This window comes from Frankliniella occidentalis, unplaced genomic scaffold (assembly GCF_000697945.3).
Source record: "Frankliniella occidentalis isolate FOCC.00 unplaced genomic scaffold, Focc_3.1 Scaffold60, whole genome shotgun sequence".
Lineage (NCBI taxonomy): Eukaryota > Metazoa > Arthropoda > Insecta > Thysanoptera > Thripidae > Frankliniella > Frankliniella occidentalis.
In genome coordinates, this window is record NW_026267190.1 from 183,430 (window position 1) to 197,300 (window position 13,871).

The following is a 13,871-nucleotide window of genomic DNA, read 5'->3' on the forward strand; positions in this document are numbered from 1 at the left end:
GCGGCCGAGACAGGAGCTCCGGCCGCCGCCGGGTGACACGCCCGCCTATCCCGGACCCCCGAAGCCGTTGCTCCATCCAAATATCTTACTCCGTGATGCAAAGGAAGGGAAGAGAGGGGAGGGAGGGACGAAAGACAAGACACGCAGTAGTTGAGTTCGAGGTCCATCAAAAGCTATAGGGACAGTGTTTACTCTTCTTGCGGCTGAACTTGTTTGTCAAGAGACAGCCACCTTTATCACATTTTTCAAGGACGCACTTGGTTGCCCAATAAAATCTTTCAAAATGTTCAAGTGCACCAGAACCCTGTCGAAGTATGCCCAGGTAAATCATTTTGTTGCTTGTGATGTAATGAAGGTTCTAGATCAGATAAACTGTACAATTGACCGAAGTCCAACCGGTCCGATCAGTTTCGGATCATTTTTAATTCGGACATAAGCCTATTAATCTGTTGCCTACTACATCCTTCCTTAAAAATGGATGTTATACATAGATATTGTTAAAGTTGATGAGGTGCAGATCATTTACAATCAAGAAAGAAAGCAGCAGCAGCTGTTTCTAGTGCCTGCTCTGACATAACACTCTTTGCACTGCGGCAAGGATGCTGCAGCTGATCCATTCTATCATTGATCCATCGGAACTTATCTTTTTTGCAGCTTAGCTCAACTGGTCGCAGCAATGCAAGTACCTTGGTGGTGGCTGAACACAACAACGACGTCTTATCACCAATCACGCAAAGTGCACTGGCTGCTGCATCCAAGCTTGGAGGAGAAATCTCAGTTCTTGTTGCAGGAACTAAATGTGGGCCTGTAAGATTCTATTTATTTTATACTTGTTTAGGCTAGTACCATTTTCATTAGAGCATTTATAATATTTTTTTTTTTACAGGTTGCAGAGAGAGTAAGCAAGTTGAAGGGAGTGACTCGTGTGTTGGTGGCTGAAGGAGATGCCTTCAAAGGATCCCTTCCTGAAAGTATGACATCACTCGTTTTAAAGGTTCAAAATGATATGAAGTTTAGTCATATTCTTGCTGGAGCATCAGCTCAGGGCAAAGCCCTTTTACCTCGAGTTGCTGCCAAACTTGATGTATCCCCTGTTTCTGATATAGTTGGTGTTAAAGATGCTGATACTTTTGTTAGGACTATCTATGCTGGTCGGTATCAATACAATCATAGATCATTACCCATACTTTTTACTTCAATCCAAGTTGACACACTTTTATCCTATTGTAGGTAATGCCATAATGACCCTCAAGTCAAAGGACCCAGTTAAGGTTGTGACTGTTCGTGGCACAAGTTTTCCCCCTCTTGAGGAGGAGGGAGGCAGTGGTAAAATTGAACAAGCACCAAGTGGATCATATAACTCAACTACAAGTGAATTTGTTAGCCAGGAGCTTGCAAAGAGTGACAGACCAGAGCTTGCTGGAGCCAAAGTGGTTGTTAGCGGAGGTTTGTTGCTTCCTTCTAGTATTTCTTATGCTTATTTATACCTATGATATAAACTAAACATAGACTGTAAAATATTTCCTCCAACTCAGGGCGTGGTATGAAATCAGGTGACAATTTCAAAATCCTCTATGCTCTGGCTGATAAACTCAATGCTGCTGTTGGTGCGTCCCGAGCAGCTGTTGATGCGGGCTTTTGTTCAAATGACCTCCAAGTTGGTCAAACTGGCAAAATTGTTGCACCTGTAAGTTTTTTTTTCTTTTATTTTCTTTTTGAATGTTAATTGGCATCTACTATTACTATTATTGAAATTTTGTTACCTGTTTGTAATGAAATAACTTATCTCTAGGAATTGTATATTGCTGTTGGTATCTCGGGGGCAATTCAGCATCTTGCTGGAATGAAAGACTCAAAGACCATCGTTGCCATCAACAAGGACCCGGAGGCCCCTATCTTCCAAGTTTCAGACTTTGGGCTTGTTCAGGATCTATTCAAGGCGGTTCCTGAGCTGACGGAGAAATTGTAAATGTTTACATTTTAATTGGAGATTGATGTAATCTATTTTCCTAGGCTAATGTGACCCCAGCTTTTATGAATTCATGTGCTTTTTATCTTAATTTCTTATTCATTGCTTTGTAATAAATAGATGTTCAGCTAAAATAAACAAGTATTGTACATATTGTAATCAGAATCAACTGAATCCATTATTTCTGTGATATGTAAAGATGTATATCAACCTGTTTTTAATTTACCCTACATTATTTCTGCCTTGAGGACAAAAATAAATGATGGGATGATGCCATGGTACACTGATATTTAAAATTCCAAAATTGATCGCAAAAATACGGGTTTTGAAACTTGTTTATTTACAAATAATTTAATATAAAAAATGCTGATAAATAAAAAGACAATTATGAACTTAACATATCCAGTTTGCTTCCTTTCTTACGATTTTTAATGTGAACCTGTTGCCCAGAGAGAGAGAATTAATAATTGTGTCAAAAGTAAAAGAAAAGCTTCCAATAGTGTATTACCTGAGCCACTTTGGCGAATTCGGGTCTGCCCAGAAGACTATAACCTGTAGACAAGAGTTGTAATGCTGTCTGCTCAAACTCTGACCCACCAAAAGCGAAGAGGTCTAAGCCTAGCTCAACGCTGGTGCCAAAATCACACTCATCATTTGCAATATTAGCAGCAGTGACCACCTGCTGAAGTTGGTCTCGAGCCTTCTCTTTTAAATCTTCTTTTTCACACTCAACAATTCTTTTCAATATTCTTTTTAAATTAGCTATAGGCAAAAAGAAATAATTTAAAAAAAAAAATAGTATAACTAAACAGCGAAACAAAAGAAAAAATGTATTTCACTTACCATCAGTTTCAATAAGTTCTCGATATCCAACTTCAGTCTTTTTTTCCACTGGTACAAGGAGACCCAATCCATTAAAAGTTTTACACACAGTTTTGCGATCTCTTTGCTTCATTGCTGATGTTTTAGCCTCTAGAGTAAACCCATATTCCTTAGCATATTCTTGGATAGCTTTCTGCAACTTCTGAATTTTAGGTTGAAGGAAAGGTGTAGCTGACTTCTTAGAGTCATTCAGTAATGCACTGGTCATCGAGGAATGAAAATAAGCTGGTTAAGTAGATATTTCAAACAAACAATCCCCCCAAATATTTTTCCTGGCATATTTGTTGTACTTAAATTAATTTACTTACTTTACAGCACCAAATATATTCTCCGCCACTGGGAGAAACACCCCATCCTTCGCTGCACAATTACTTGCTAGAAAAACAGGCATACATTTTGGATCATCTCTGTAATATCCAACATGAAATTGTTTTTGGTCATCGCCTTTTAAAACAGTCTGGGAATGAAACAGGATGCAATTGAACACAGTTAAAGTCTTGCCAAAGAATTATTTTGAATCAAAAATAAAATATAATGGTACATAGTTGTGTTTTAAAACTCAGTAAACAATAAGAATAACTAAAATCTTACTTGAAATCCTGGGGGATCATAGTAGTACCGCCAATGTAGTAAGAAGAATGGTTGTTTTCTTTTATTATCACTCAGTTTGAAGTGACTTGAAAGGAGGTCGAATGGTCCAACAAGCTCCAAACCCACATCCTTGAATGCCACTAAAACAAACACATTTGAAGAGAGTGCATTTCAATTGTTTTAAATGGTTTTAATTGTAAAGTTGTATCCTAAACATGAATGAATGAACAATGAACATACAAGCTGGATTACGTCCGTTCAGGGACTGGCAGAAGTCCCAAAAGCTGTAAAAGTCCTCTGGCATTTCAAACAAAAATTTCTGCTTGATGCTAAGTTTGATATCAGCTGGTGAAGGAGGCATTGTCGGTTCACTATTAAAGTGATCTGTGGCATCTTCACTGGCTTGAGGTGAGTCTGTACTCCGTGAAGATGATGGTTTGGCACCTTCATTACTCTCATTGTTGCCAAGCGGTTTTGCTGGGGGTGGTTTCCTCTTTGGGGAAGCTGAATCAGTCGATTCATCAGATACGTGTTCATCATCTGATGCATTGCTAGGAGGTGCCTTTGGAGCAGGGCCTCCTCTTTTGAAACGCTTCGCACCCTTTGCAGCAGTAGCCTAAATTAAGTTAAACATTTAAAAACCAAGTATATGAAAAATCACGTCACAATTTGAAAGACTTAATATTAAATATTTTACGTCATATCATCCATTAGAGTGAACTGACTGCACAGAGTATGATCCGTGATTATTATTGAATGGGCGCAGGTTCTTTGGTTTGAAATGTACCTTGAATGAACACTTGTGAGGTTAATGACACGAGACTTTTTGTATTTAGACACTAACCTTAGGTGGATGTTTGTATTTACTTATGTGAACTGGGTTCGTTTGATAACATTTGTTTCCATATTTGCAAGCAATCCGAGCGTCAGACTGATATTCTTGAATAGTTTCACAATTTAAAGAGGGGCCAGTATCACCCGCCATTTCTGATTTTGTTTACCACTGTGATTGTGGCGTGCGGATAGTGAGTGCAGCTCGGTCCAGTGGTGTCAATAAAGGGCGTCGTGATTCAAAAGCAGCCCGTCAGTCGTCCGCAAAGGGCGCCGCCAAGCAGAAATGGCAGATTTTTCGGACGACTTGTTTAGCGTTTTCGAACAAACTAATGAAAATGGACACGTACCCGAGCCAGAAGTTTCGTCGAAAGATGAACCGTCAACGTCCTCGTCGTCCCGGTCAAGGTACTGCATGTATTTTTAGTGGTTTTCATGTGTTCACCTAACCTCCATCAAAAACACATGTTGTTTTGTTTTCGTTCAACCCCTCTTTCTCAAATGCATTACTTGATTTTACTTTGATTTATCTGTTGTCATTTAGTTTGCCTGAAGACAATCAAAAGACAGCTATCAAACGGGAGCTAGAAGATGAGGACGAAGATGGTAGCAAGAAAGCAAAACTTGAAGGTCTGGTTGACGACATCAAGTGAGTGTTTGAATTGTCTCTTTTGCCAATATCCTCTCTCGATTAAGGAACAACTTTTTATGGCCTTACTCTTTACTTTTCTTTTGTCATGAAGCTTGGACGAAATTAGTTCCCGAATTAAAGTGCACACAGTGGAAACATTGGAGGCATGTACACATGAAGTCGCAGTGCCGCCAAATATGGATTATGTCCCCCTAAAAGCAGCTACAGGCAAACCTGCGAAGGAGTACCCCTTTTCTCTTGATCCTTTCCAAAAAGAAGCTATCATTTGTATTGAAAACAATCAATCTGTCCTTGTATCTGCCCATACATCTGCTGGTAAAACAGTAACAGCAGAGTAAGTATTCTTCAATATTTCTAGGTTTACTTCACCCATATTGGACATTTCATCACTTCTTGATTTTGCTTTTAGGTATGCCATCGCTCAATCTCTACGAGATAGGCAGAGGGTTATTTACACAACACCTATCAAAGCGCTCAGCAACCAAAAGTACCGAGAGTTTTATGAAGAGTTTAAAGATGTTGGTTTAGTGACTGGTGATGTTACCATCAATCCATCAGCATCATGCCTCATTATGACAACTGAGGTAGTAGTCAAACTATTCCTAATGTATTTTACAACTCTGTGTATATGTCTGATATATTTGTCCTTTTTCTAAAATCCAGATTTTAAGGAATATGCTTTACAGAGGCTCAGAAGTCATGAGAGAAGTTGGTTGGGTCATTTTTGATGAAATTCATTACATGAGGGACAAAGAACGAGGTGTTGTGTGGGAAGAAACCCTTATTTTGCTACCAGATAATGTCCACTATGTATTTTTGTCAGCTACAATCCCCAATGCACGTCAGTTTGCAGAATGGGTTGTACATCTTCATAAACAGCCATGTCACGTTGTATACACAGATTACCGTCCGGTGCCTTTGCAACACTACATTTTCCCAAATGGAGGAGACGGAATCCATCTTGTTGTGGATGAAAATGTAAGAATATTTTTTCTTGAGGGTGAGAGATGCTTCGTTATTATCACTTTGGCACAACTCACTAACAAACATTTTACGTACAGGGTCAGTTTAAAGAAGACAACTTTAACACAGCAATGACTGTTCTAGCCAATGCTGGTGAAAATGCCAAAGCTCCTCAGCCAGGTCGCAGAGGAGGTGTTAAGGGAGGAAATGACACAAATTGCTTCAAAATTGTAAAAATGATAATGGAGCGAAATTTTGCTCCAGTTATCATCTTTTCCTTCAGCAAGAAGGATTGTGAACTTTATGCTATGCAGATGGCAAAGCTAGATTTTAATAATCTGGAAGAAAAAAAACTTGTAGATGAGGTATTCAATAATGCTATGGATGTACTTTCTGAAGAAGATAGACTGCTACCTCAGGTAGAAAATGTGCTTCCTCTCCTGAGACGTGGCATCGGCATTCATCATGGAGGTAAGTTTCCATTTGGTCTTGAAATTTAAATCTGTATAGTACAATAATATATCTGTTGAAATTGACTTTATATTGATTTAAACCACTTAAAGGTCTGCTGCCTATTTTGAAAGAAACTATTGAAATTCTGTTTGCTGAGGGACTTATCAAAGCACTATTTGCCACTGAAACATTTGCCATGGGCTTAAACATGCCTGCCAGAACTGTAATGTTTACTGGGATGAGGAAATTTGATGGAAAAGATTTCAGATGGGTAATGTCACCTATGATTTTCTGATATTCTTGATTATTTTTGTCTTAGTTTTGATAAATAATTATCTTTTTTTTATTATTATTATTATTATTATAATATAGGTCACATCAGGTGAATATATTCAAATGTCTGGAAGAGCTGGACGTCGAGGACTTGATGAGAAGGGTATTGTCATCCTTATGGTGGATGAGAAAGTATCTCCAGAAGTGGGCCGTGACATGGTACAAGGTTTACCAGATCCAATCAACTCAGCTTTCCACTTAACTTACAACATGGTGTTAAACTTACTTAGAGTAGAGGAGATTAATCCGGAGTACATGTTGGAGAGGAGTTTCTTCCAATTCCAGAACCACTCAATCATACCAGAGCTATACCAAAGTAAGTTCTCCAGGTCCACTATTTTGTGTTTCGGTGTGTCGATTTCAAAAATGCTGCGTACCTTATATTTCATACATGTATTTCTCACATTTAAATCTTAGAGGTGTGTCAGCTTCAAGAAGATTATGATTCCCTTATTGTTCCGAAAGAACCACAAGCTGAGTCTTATTATCACATTCGTACTCAACTGGAAAGTTTAGGAAAGGTGTACCAGAGTTATATAACCCAGCCACAGTATTTGATACCTTTCTTACAACCAGGCAGGATGGTTAAGGTAAGGGAATACAGTACATCTGACACCAATTAAAGTGTACCCAATTAATGTTACTAATCTAATCTAATATTTGTTGTTTTTCTTTTTAATTTACTTTTTTAAAGATAAAACATGAATCAGATGAGTTTGATTGGGGAATCATCATCAATTTTAAAAAACAGGAAGCACCCTCTGGAAGAGGGAGAGGAAGAGGTGGTCATTCTAATCCATCCAGGGACCCACCTCAGGTTATTGTTGAAGTTTTATTGCATGTCTCTGGAGAAGAAAATCAACCTCCCAAACCCTGTCCCTCTGGAGTTACTGGTGACATGGAAGTAGTTCCAGTTTTGAGCTCTTTAATTACTAAAATTAGTTCTCTTAGAATTCATTATCCTAAAGACCTAAGACCACCAGACAACCGCAAGTCAGTGTACAAAACTCTACAGGTTGGTTCTATCTCAAAACTTTCTGTTGAACTTTCTATCTTAATGGATTTTAAACACAATTTTGGACTCCTCTTTTATTTTTGCTTTCAGGAGGTTCAAAAGAGGTTCAAGGATGGGCCTCCCCTTCTTAATCCAGTTACTGATATGCATATCAAAGACGATGTGTTTGTGGATTCTGTAAGGCAAATTGAAACATTTGAACAGCGCATGTATGCCCACCCACTTCACAACAGTGATGACCTACAAGAAATTTATGCTCAGTATCTAAAGAAAGTTGAGGTAAGTTAAGTTAATAAAATTAACCCACTCATTTTCAGATAATTGACTCCTCATTCTTTACAAATGTACAAAGTATCTTCACAATTTTACCTAAATTTTGCAGCTAGGCAACCAATTAAAACTTGTCAAAGGAGAGCTAAAACATGCTAAATCTTTGCTTCACATGGATGAACTAAAGTGCAGAAAAAGAATTTTGAGAAGACTTGGTTACTGTACTGCAGCTGATGTCATAGAACTAAAGGGTAGAGTGGCCTGTGAACTCAGTGGGTGAGTGAAAAATTGTATATAAAACTGCTATCACTTCTTTACCAAAATTAATGTGCTCCCTTAAAATTATTTGAATCTTTTTCTTGTAGGTGTGACGAACTTCTCATGACTGAAATGATATTTAATGGCCTATTCAATGACTTGACAGTAGCTCAATGTGTTTCATTAATTAGTTGCTTTGTATGTGATGAAAAGAGTTCTGAAAACCCCAAAAAATCCGAAGAACTGTCTGGTCCTTTGAGGCAGATGCAGGTATGCATTAATGTCAACTACATATTTATAAAATTTAAAATATTTTAGTAAATTTATCTTAATTCCAACTTTGCGTTTTTTTTTAGGACTTGGCTCGAAGGATAGCTCGAGTCAGTGCAGAGGCGAAGTTAGACATTAAAGAAGAAGATTATGTCGGACAATTTAAGCCATTTTTGATGGATGTTGTTTATGCTTGGTGCAAAGGCTCATCGTTTCTTGACATTTGCAGGATGACAGACATTTTTGAAGGTATGTTTGGTTCTTGCTTTTTTGCAACTTTTTCCCTTAATATGTAGGTACAATAGTAAAAACAAAATATTTCGTTTTTAGGAAGCATTATTCGATGCATGAGAAGATTGGAAGAAGTTTTAAGGCAACTTTGTCAGGCATCAAAGAACATAGGAAACACAGACCTTGAAAACAAATTCAGTGAAGGAATTAAACTTATGAAGAGAGATATTGTCTTTGCTGCTAGTTTGTATCTCTAGGTTTCCTTCCCCTTCTACTTCCTCAGAATAATTTGCAAGCCATCAGCAACAGCCAATTTGGTCACTTTACTTTATTTAAAGGTCAGTCAAGAAATTTTATGTTATCTGGACACTAGTAAATTATTTTCTTATATACTTTACACAAATTATCAATAAAAATTCAAAAGTCCTTTTTGCCCATTTATTACCCTTTCCTTCACACATTAATTTAATTACATAGTTAGTTAACATGTTGCGTTGAGTCCCAGGGGTGTCCTCTTTTACATGCTACTGTGGCCATACTTGTGGTCCTGTGGGAATCAACGTGTTAAGAACTCTATCAAATGTTATTTCTTGTGGTCTGAGCGTCCTCGCATTGAAAAGGGTAGCAATATCTTTGCAAAAGTTACCTTAGCAATAATAGGAAGACTTTGTTTGTTCCGGTTCCTAAGACTGTGAGTGCGGCGCGACCACAATGTGGTCACGCTTGATACTTTGTTCAACCCCCAGGATGCAAAGCAGTACTGCTATCAAATACGGTCGATGGTCTACTGCCCCCTGCTGGAATGATTGTCCTACTTTATCTGCTTTATCATTTCATGTGGTACTAACAATGTGAGCTCTTTTGGGAAACACTTCATTTGTCCACCAGTTACCAAAAAGGAAATAGATATCTCAACCTGCTGGATGAATCTCACTTTATTTTATTTCCTTTCTGTGTATTCTACTCAATTCGTTGAATAAAAGAAAGGAAATAAACAAAACATGGTGACCGTGAACTCTGAAAATGGCAGTAGATCTTCTTTTCTAATCAGATCAATCTATCTATCGTAGAGGTTCGGCTTTGGTTGCTTCGCATCTCTTGGCTTGGAAGCGCCTTGAGCGAGAGCGCATAGGCAACATTTCCGTACTATGCGCTCCTGCGTAAGATGGGTTGCCTATACCACACATTGCAGGCGCTTCTGCGCAACCACTACTTCATATCCCGTAGACGTGTAACCACCAGCAGGAATTGTGTGTAAAACGCGTATTTGTCTTCACAAATACGCGAAAACATTGTTAGAGACCTTTCGGACTAACACAGTCCCTGAGTTTATTAGTTCAGAAAACTCGCGTCACCCGCGGACTTCTTGTTCCCCTACTATTATGGTGGAAATTTTGGTCGCACACTCCGAAAGGGAACAAAAAAAAAGTCATCGTCACGTTACCCTTTCCCCTTCCCTTTCCCCTCCCTCATTCTTCACACTCTCCCACTCCTCGTCCACTTCCTCCTCCTCCTTCCACGCACCCGTCTAACGGTACAGCAACGCGGAGCTAAGCGGACGGGGCCGTCCTGATCCGGGCCACGCCACGCCTCGCCACACCACACCACCGGGCCTAGCTTGTGCCCCTTATCCAGACCTGGCCTGGTGGGCTGCCACATCCCTAGACGGGCTCGAGCCGGACTCTGTCCGCGAGGTGCCGCTGGAGGGCCCCGAGTCTCTTTAGGGCATCCTCCGCCCCGCATAGGACAGAGACGCTCTCCTCGCCCTAGTCGGGCCGGACAGAGCCTACCTTCCTCTTCTGCGGGGTCGTTGGCAAAGTCATGTAGTCCTCCGTCACTGCCTCGACACAAAAAAATACACACACACAGTCAAGCGCCCGCGCCCTGTAACAGGTCAAGGGAGGGGGAGGGGTGACTTTGTCCTCTGGTAGAGACAGTCTTGGGGACTGTCTAAAAATCACACGGACACCCGTGGTGCCTTTTGCTTTGATGTCATTCCGATTCCCATCCCGCGCCTCTCTGCGGGCACAGTCTGCGGGCTGGTACGGGGACGCATGGGCGGGCAGCGCTGGCCGCCGCCTCCCCGCTACCGGCCGCCACTACGGCTGACCTGGATGCAGCTGCTGCAAGTGGGCCATCGGGCTGAGCCGCCTCCATGGCCTGGCCGGCCCGGCCCGGCCCGGCCCCACGGGACCGTTACTCCTGCAGGGCACGGCCTCATGGTGCGGCAGCGCGGCCGCATGGCACGGCATAGGCCAGGGCTGGGCTGGGCATGCCGCGGAGGCTGCGGAGCCCGGGGCTGCCCACGACACAGGCGGCGCTCGCTTCGGGAGTGCGGTAACTGACGCCCATGGCCGAGCATCGACAGCCGCGTGGACAAAGTCCCATACCGTCCCAAAAGGGGGCAACTATAGTGTGGCTACGATCTCGGTGAAGGCGCCAAAGGACCAATGATAAGACGGCTCAGACTTCGAAAGAAAGGGCCGGGCGCCCAAGCTGAAGCGTCTGACCCGCGTCACAGGACGGTCCCCGCCGGTCCCCACGCCCGCAGCCGACCGCACAGTTATGTCCAAAGGGGGGCTGCAGCACTGCAACAGACTGCAAACAGAAACCAATCATGACGCCTCTGATGCCTCCTGAAGTGGGCCGTCAGTCCTGCAAGTCCTTCTAGGGCTGGTGTTGCGGGGGCGGCGCGGCACTGTGCTTGAGGCGTACCTGCAGGCTGAGGTGGCATGTGTTTGGTTTTACCTACCCACTGCCCCCTTGCTGTGCTGCCATGGCCGATGCTATACACTTGAAACGCAAATGTGCGACTGTCTGCCATGAATACACGCATGGTCATAACAGCATGCAAAAGATGGTAGGCAACCCGCCTCGCCCGCAGGAATGCGGTACAGCATAACTACAGAAGTGCGCGTGGTGAATCAGCCACCTGGTATCATAGGCGTAAAAGACACATGTCAGCGACCGAGCCCGCCATACCCTCAGCAGACCACTAAAGTGGGTAGACCTACGCGCCGCCGCGGCGTTGTCGTGGACGTTGTCCTGGACGTTGTCGTGGACGTTGTCGTGGACGTTGTCGTGGACGTTGTCGTGGACGTTGTCGTGGACGTTGTCCTATGGACGTTGTCGTGGACGTTGTCGTGGACGTTGTCCTATGGACGTTGTCGTGGACGTTGTCGTGGACGTTGTCCTATGGACGTTGTCGTGGACGTCGTCCTAGACGTTGCCCTATGGGCGTTGTCCTGGGCGCTGTTGTCGTCCTCTCGTCTGAGAGTGGCGTGGCCGTGGCCGCGCCCCCAAGTTCACGGTCATGATCCCGCTCCCGGAGTCTGCCGCCGCCGCCGGGCCTGGGCCGGGCCCACCAGCGCAGCGCCAGCCCACCACGCACGCCGTGCCGTGGCGTAGCGGGGCGTAGCGGGGCGGGGCCCCGGCGGGGCTCACAGCAGCGGAGCAGTTTGGCGTAACGGCGCTGCGCTGAGCTGCGCTGCGCTGCCGGTGTGGCCCACCCCGCTACTTGTGACGCAAGTGTTGCGGCGCCTCCTGTCACACACGGAGCCCCGGGGGAGATGAGCCAGTCACGTGTGGAGAGGGGGAGGAGGGGCGAGCGGACGTTCACCCAACCCAAGGTATCGTTTAGAAAAGTACGTTCGGTTTCCCTCAGATTGAATCGGGTAAATTACGGGTGCTCTGGCGCCTGCGAGACTCCGGGTAGGCCACCCCGCACTACACGCATGCACTGCAGGCCAGATGTTGCCTACCCAACAGGCGCTGTGAGAGCTTGCACAGGCTGAACTTGGCAGTATCGAATCGGCGAATAACGGACGTACTTTTGGCACGATCCCTCAGTATTCAGAGGGGGACACTGACGCTTCTGATAGGACACTCTGCTGAAAGACCATTGTCACTTAATGAAGAAAAGAATGACTTAGGCTACCGATCTGTTTCCTCCTGCCTGAACGCTGATTGGTCGACGATGACGCCGGTGTGTGGTGGTCAGTCAGTTAAATGAGCGTGCAAAAGGAAACAGATCGAGCAGTCATGCTTTTCTTCTTTAGATTCCGGTTGTCTTCCAGCTGAATAACCGTACTATATTGACATCAAACTAGTGTTATACATACTGATTTCTGCAACTGGAAGGTAGGAAGAGTAAGATGGTTCTTAAAATGCTCAACTGTAAATCTCCCATTTTTATTGCCACTACATCTTCGACTGAGCAAAGTGATCGCGCTCACACAGCTAGTTTTATGGAGCTATATGGAGCAGCTCGAAGGAACGGTTAAAGAATACCCGCAATCGAGCCAGGCCCGCTCCCCTCATCCGGAGCCGAATATTTCCTGGTCCGATGGAGGTGTCGGAGCTCGGAGCCCATGCTGTGAGGCTGAGCCGGGCCGAACGAACAGGCGGCTCTGGCCGGTCGGTTCGGGTCGCTATACTTACTTGTTGTTGCGTAATTTGCTAACGGGACGCATCCCGTGGAATGGAATGAGGAGAGGAGCCCCACTGCGACTGCCGCTACACCGCTCCGCGCCCTGCCCCGCCCCACCCCGCCAGGCGCCCACGTGACGCAGAACCGAGCAATCAGCGGCGGGCATAGCAGGACCAGCATACCGACCAGCACAGCGATAATTATTGGTATTTTTACCCCGAATCAAATTCTGGTACGTTCGCATCACTTTTGGTCCAGCATGAAGGGCGGCGTCAACTGACTGAATCTCAGGACTCGGAGCCGGAAGTGAATAAGAACGGAAGCAGAAAAACGGAACCGGTAGTAGATGACTGGTAGGGTGTTTCATTCTCAACTTTTGAGCGCTTTGCGCAGTGGGTTCTCCATCTCGGAAGTGGGCAAGCAGTGGAGTTTTCAAAAGTTGGCCACAAGGCCTTTCAAACAAAACACTTATGCATCAAATCCCACTGCGCAAAGCACTCAAAAGGTGAAGATGAAACACCCTAATGACTGGCTCAGAGATTCAGTGAAATACTCACATTTTGTGTCTATTCCGATTACAAAAAGGCTCTATGGGTGACGCAATTTTCAAGTTCATCGTATTGCGAGGACGTAAAATAAATGATTCCACCAATGATTTCCTTTCATTTCCTTCCTTCCTTCCTTCCTTCCTTCCTTCCTTCCTTCCTTCCTTCCTTCCTTCCTT

General features: G+C 43.7%; 3 protein-coding genes across 4 annotated transcripts; 2 read left to right on the forward strand and 1 right to left on the reverse strand.

The window, feature by feature from the left end:
• Nucleotides 1-110: 110 nt before the first annotated feature.
• Nucleotides 111-2,370, forward strand: LOC113206140 (electron transfer flavoprotein subunit alpha, mitochondrial). Its single transcript, XM_052267880.1, has 6 exons — nt 111-322; nt 655-807; nt 887-1,151; nt 1,231-1,446; nt 1,536-1,687; nt 1,793-2,370. Exons 1-6 carry the CDS (start codon nt 284-286, stop codon nt 1,967-1,969), a joined length of 1,002 nt encoding a protein of 333 aa, XP_052123840.1. The 5' UTR covers nt 111-283; the 3' UTR covers nt 1,970-2,370.
• LOC113206099 (histone PARylation factor 1) lies at nt 2,287-4,474 on the reverse strand. 2 transcript variants are annotated; one of them, XM_026422025.2, is made up of 7 exons: nt 4,287-4,474; nt 3,683-4,058; nt 3,443-3,582; nt 3,160-3,308; nt 2,813-3,051; nt 2,478-2,731; nt 2,287-2,408 (listed from the first exon to the last, which is right to left on the reverse strand). In XM_026422025.2, exons 1-7 carry the CDS (start codon nt 4,425-4,427, stop codon nt 2,355-2,357), a joined length of 1,353 nt encoding a protein of 450 aa, XP_026277810.2. In that variant the 5' UTR covers nt 4,428-4,474; the 3' UTR covers nt 2,287-2,354. The 2 variants fall into 2 exon arrangements, with proteins under 2 accessions (XP_026277810.2, XP_052123839.1); XM_052267879.1 differs by having other exon boundaries at nt 4,281-4,474.
• Nucleotides 4,475-4,504: 30 nt separating this feature from the next.
• On the forward strand, nt 4,505-9,144 carry LOC113206109 (exosome RNA helicase MTR4). The gene is made up of 15 exons (XM_052267873.1): nt 4,505-4,681; nt 4,818-4,922; nt 5,017-5,259; nt 5,335-5,509; nt 5,589-5,903; nt 5,987-6,359; nt 6,452-6,612; nt 6,714-6,990; nt 7,092-7,264; nt 7,369-7,689; nt 7,780-7,968; nt 8,072-8,235; nt 8,325-8,487; nt 8,574-8,736; nt 8,818-9,144. Exons 1-15 carry the CDS (start codon nt 4,560-4,562, stop codon nt 8,973-8,975), a joined length of 3,102 nt encoding a protein of 1,033 aa, XP_052123833.1. The 5' UTR covers nt 4,505-4,559; the 3' UTR covers nt 8,976-9,144.
• The last annotated feature ends 4,727 nt before the right edge of the window (nt 9,145-13,871 follow it).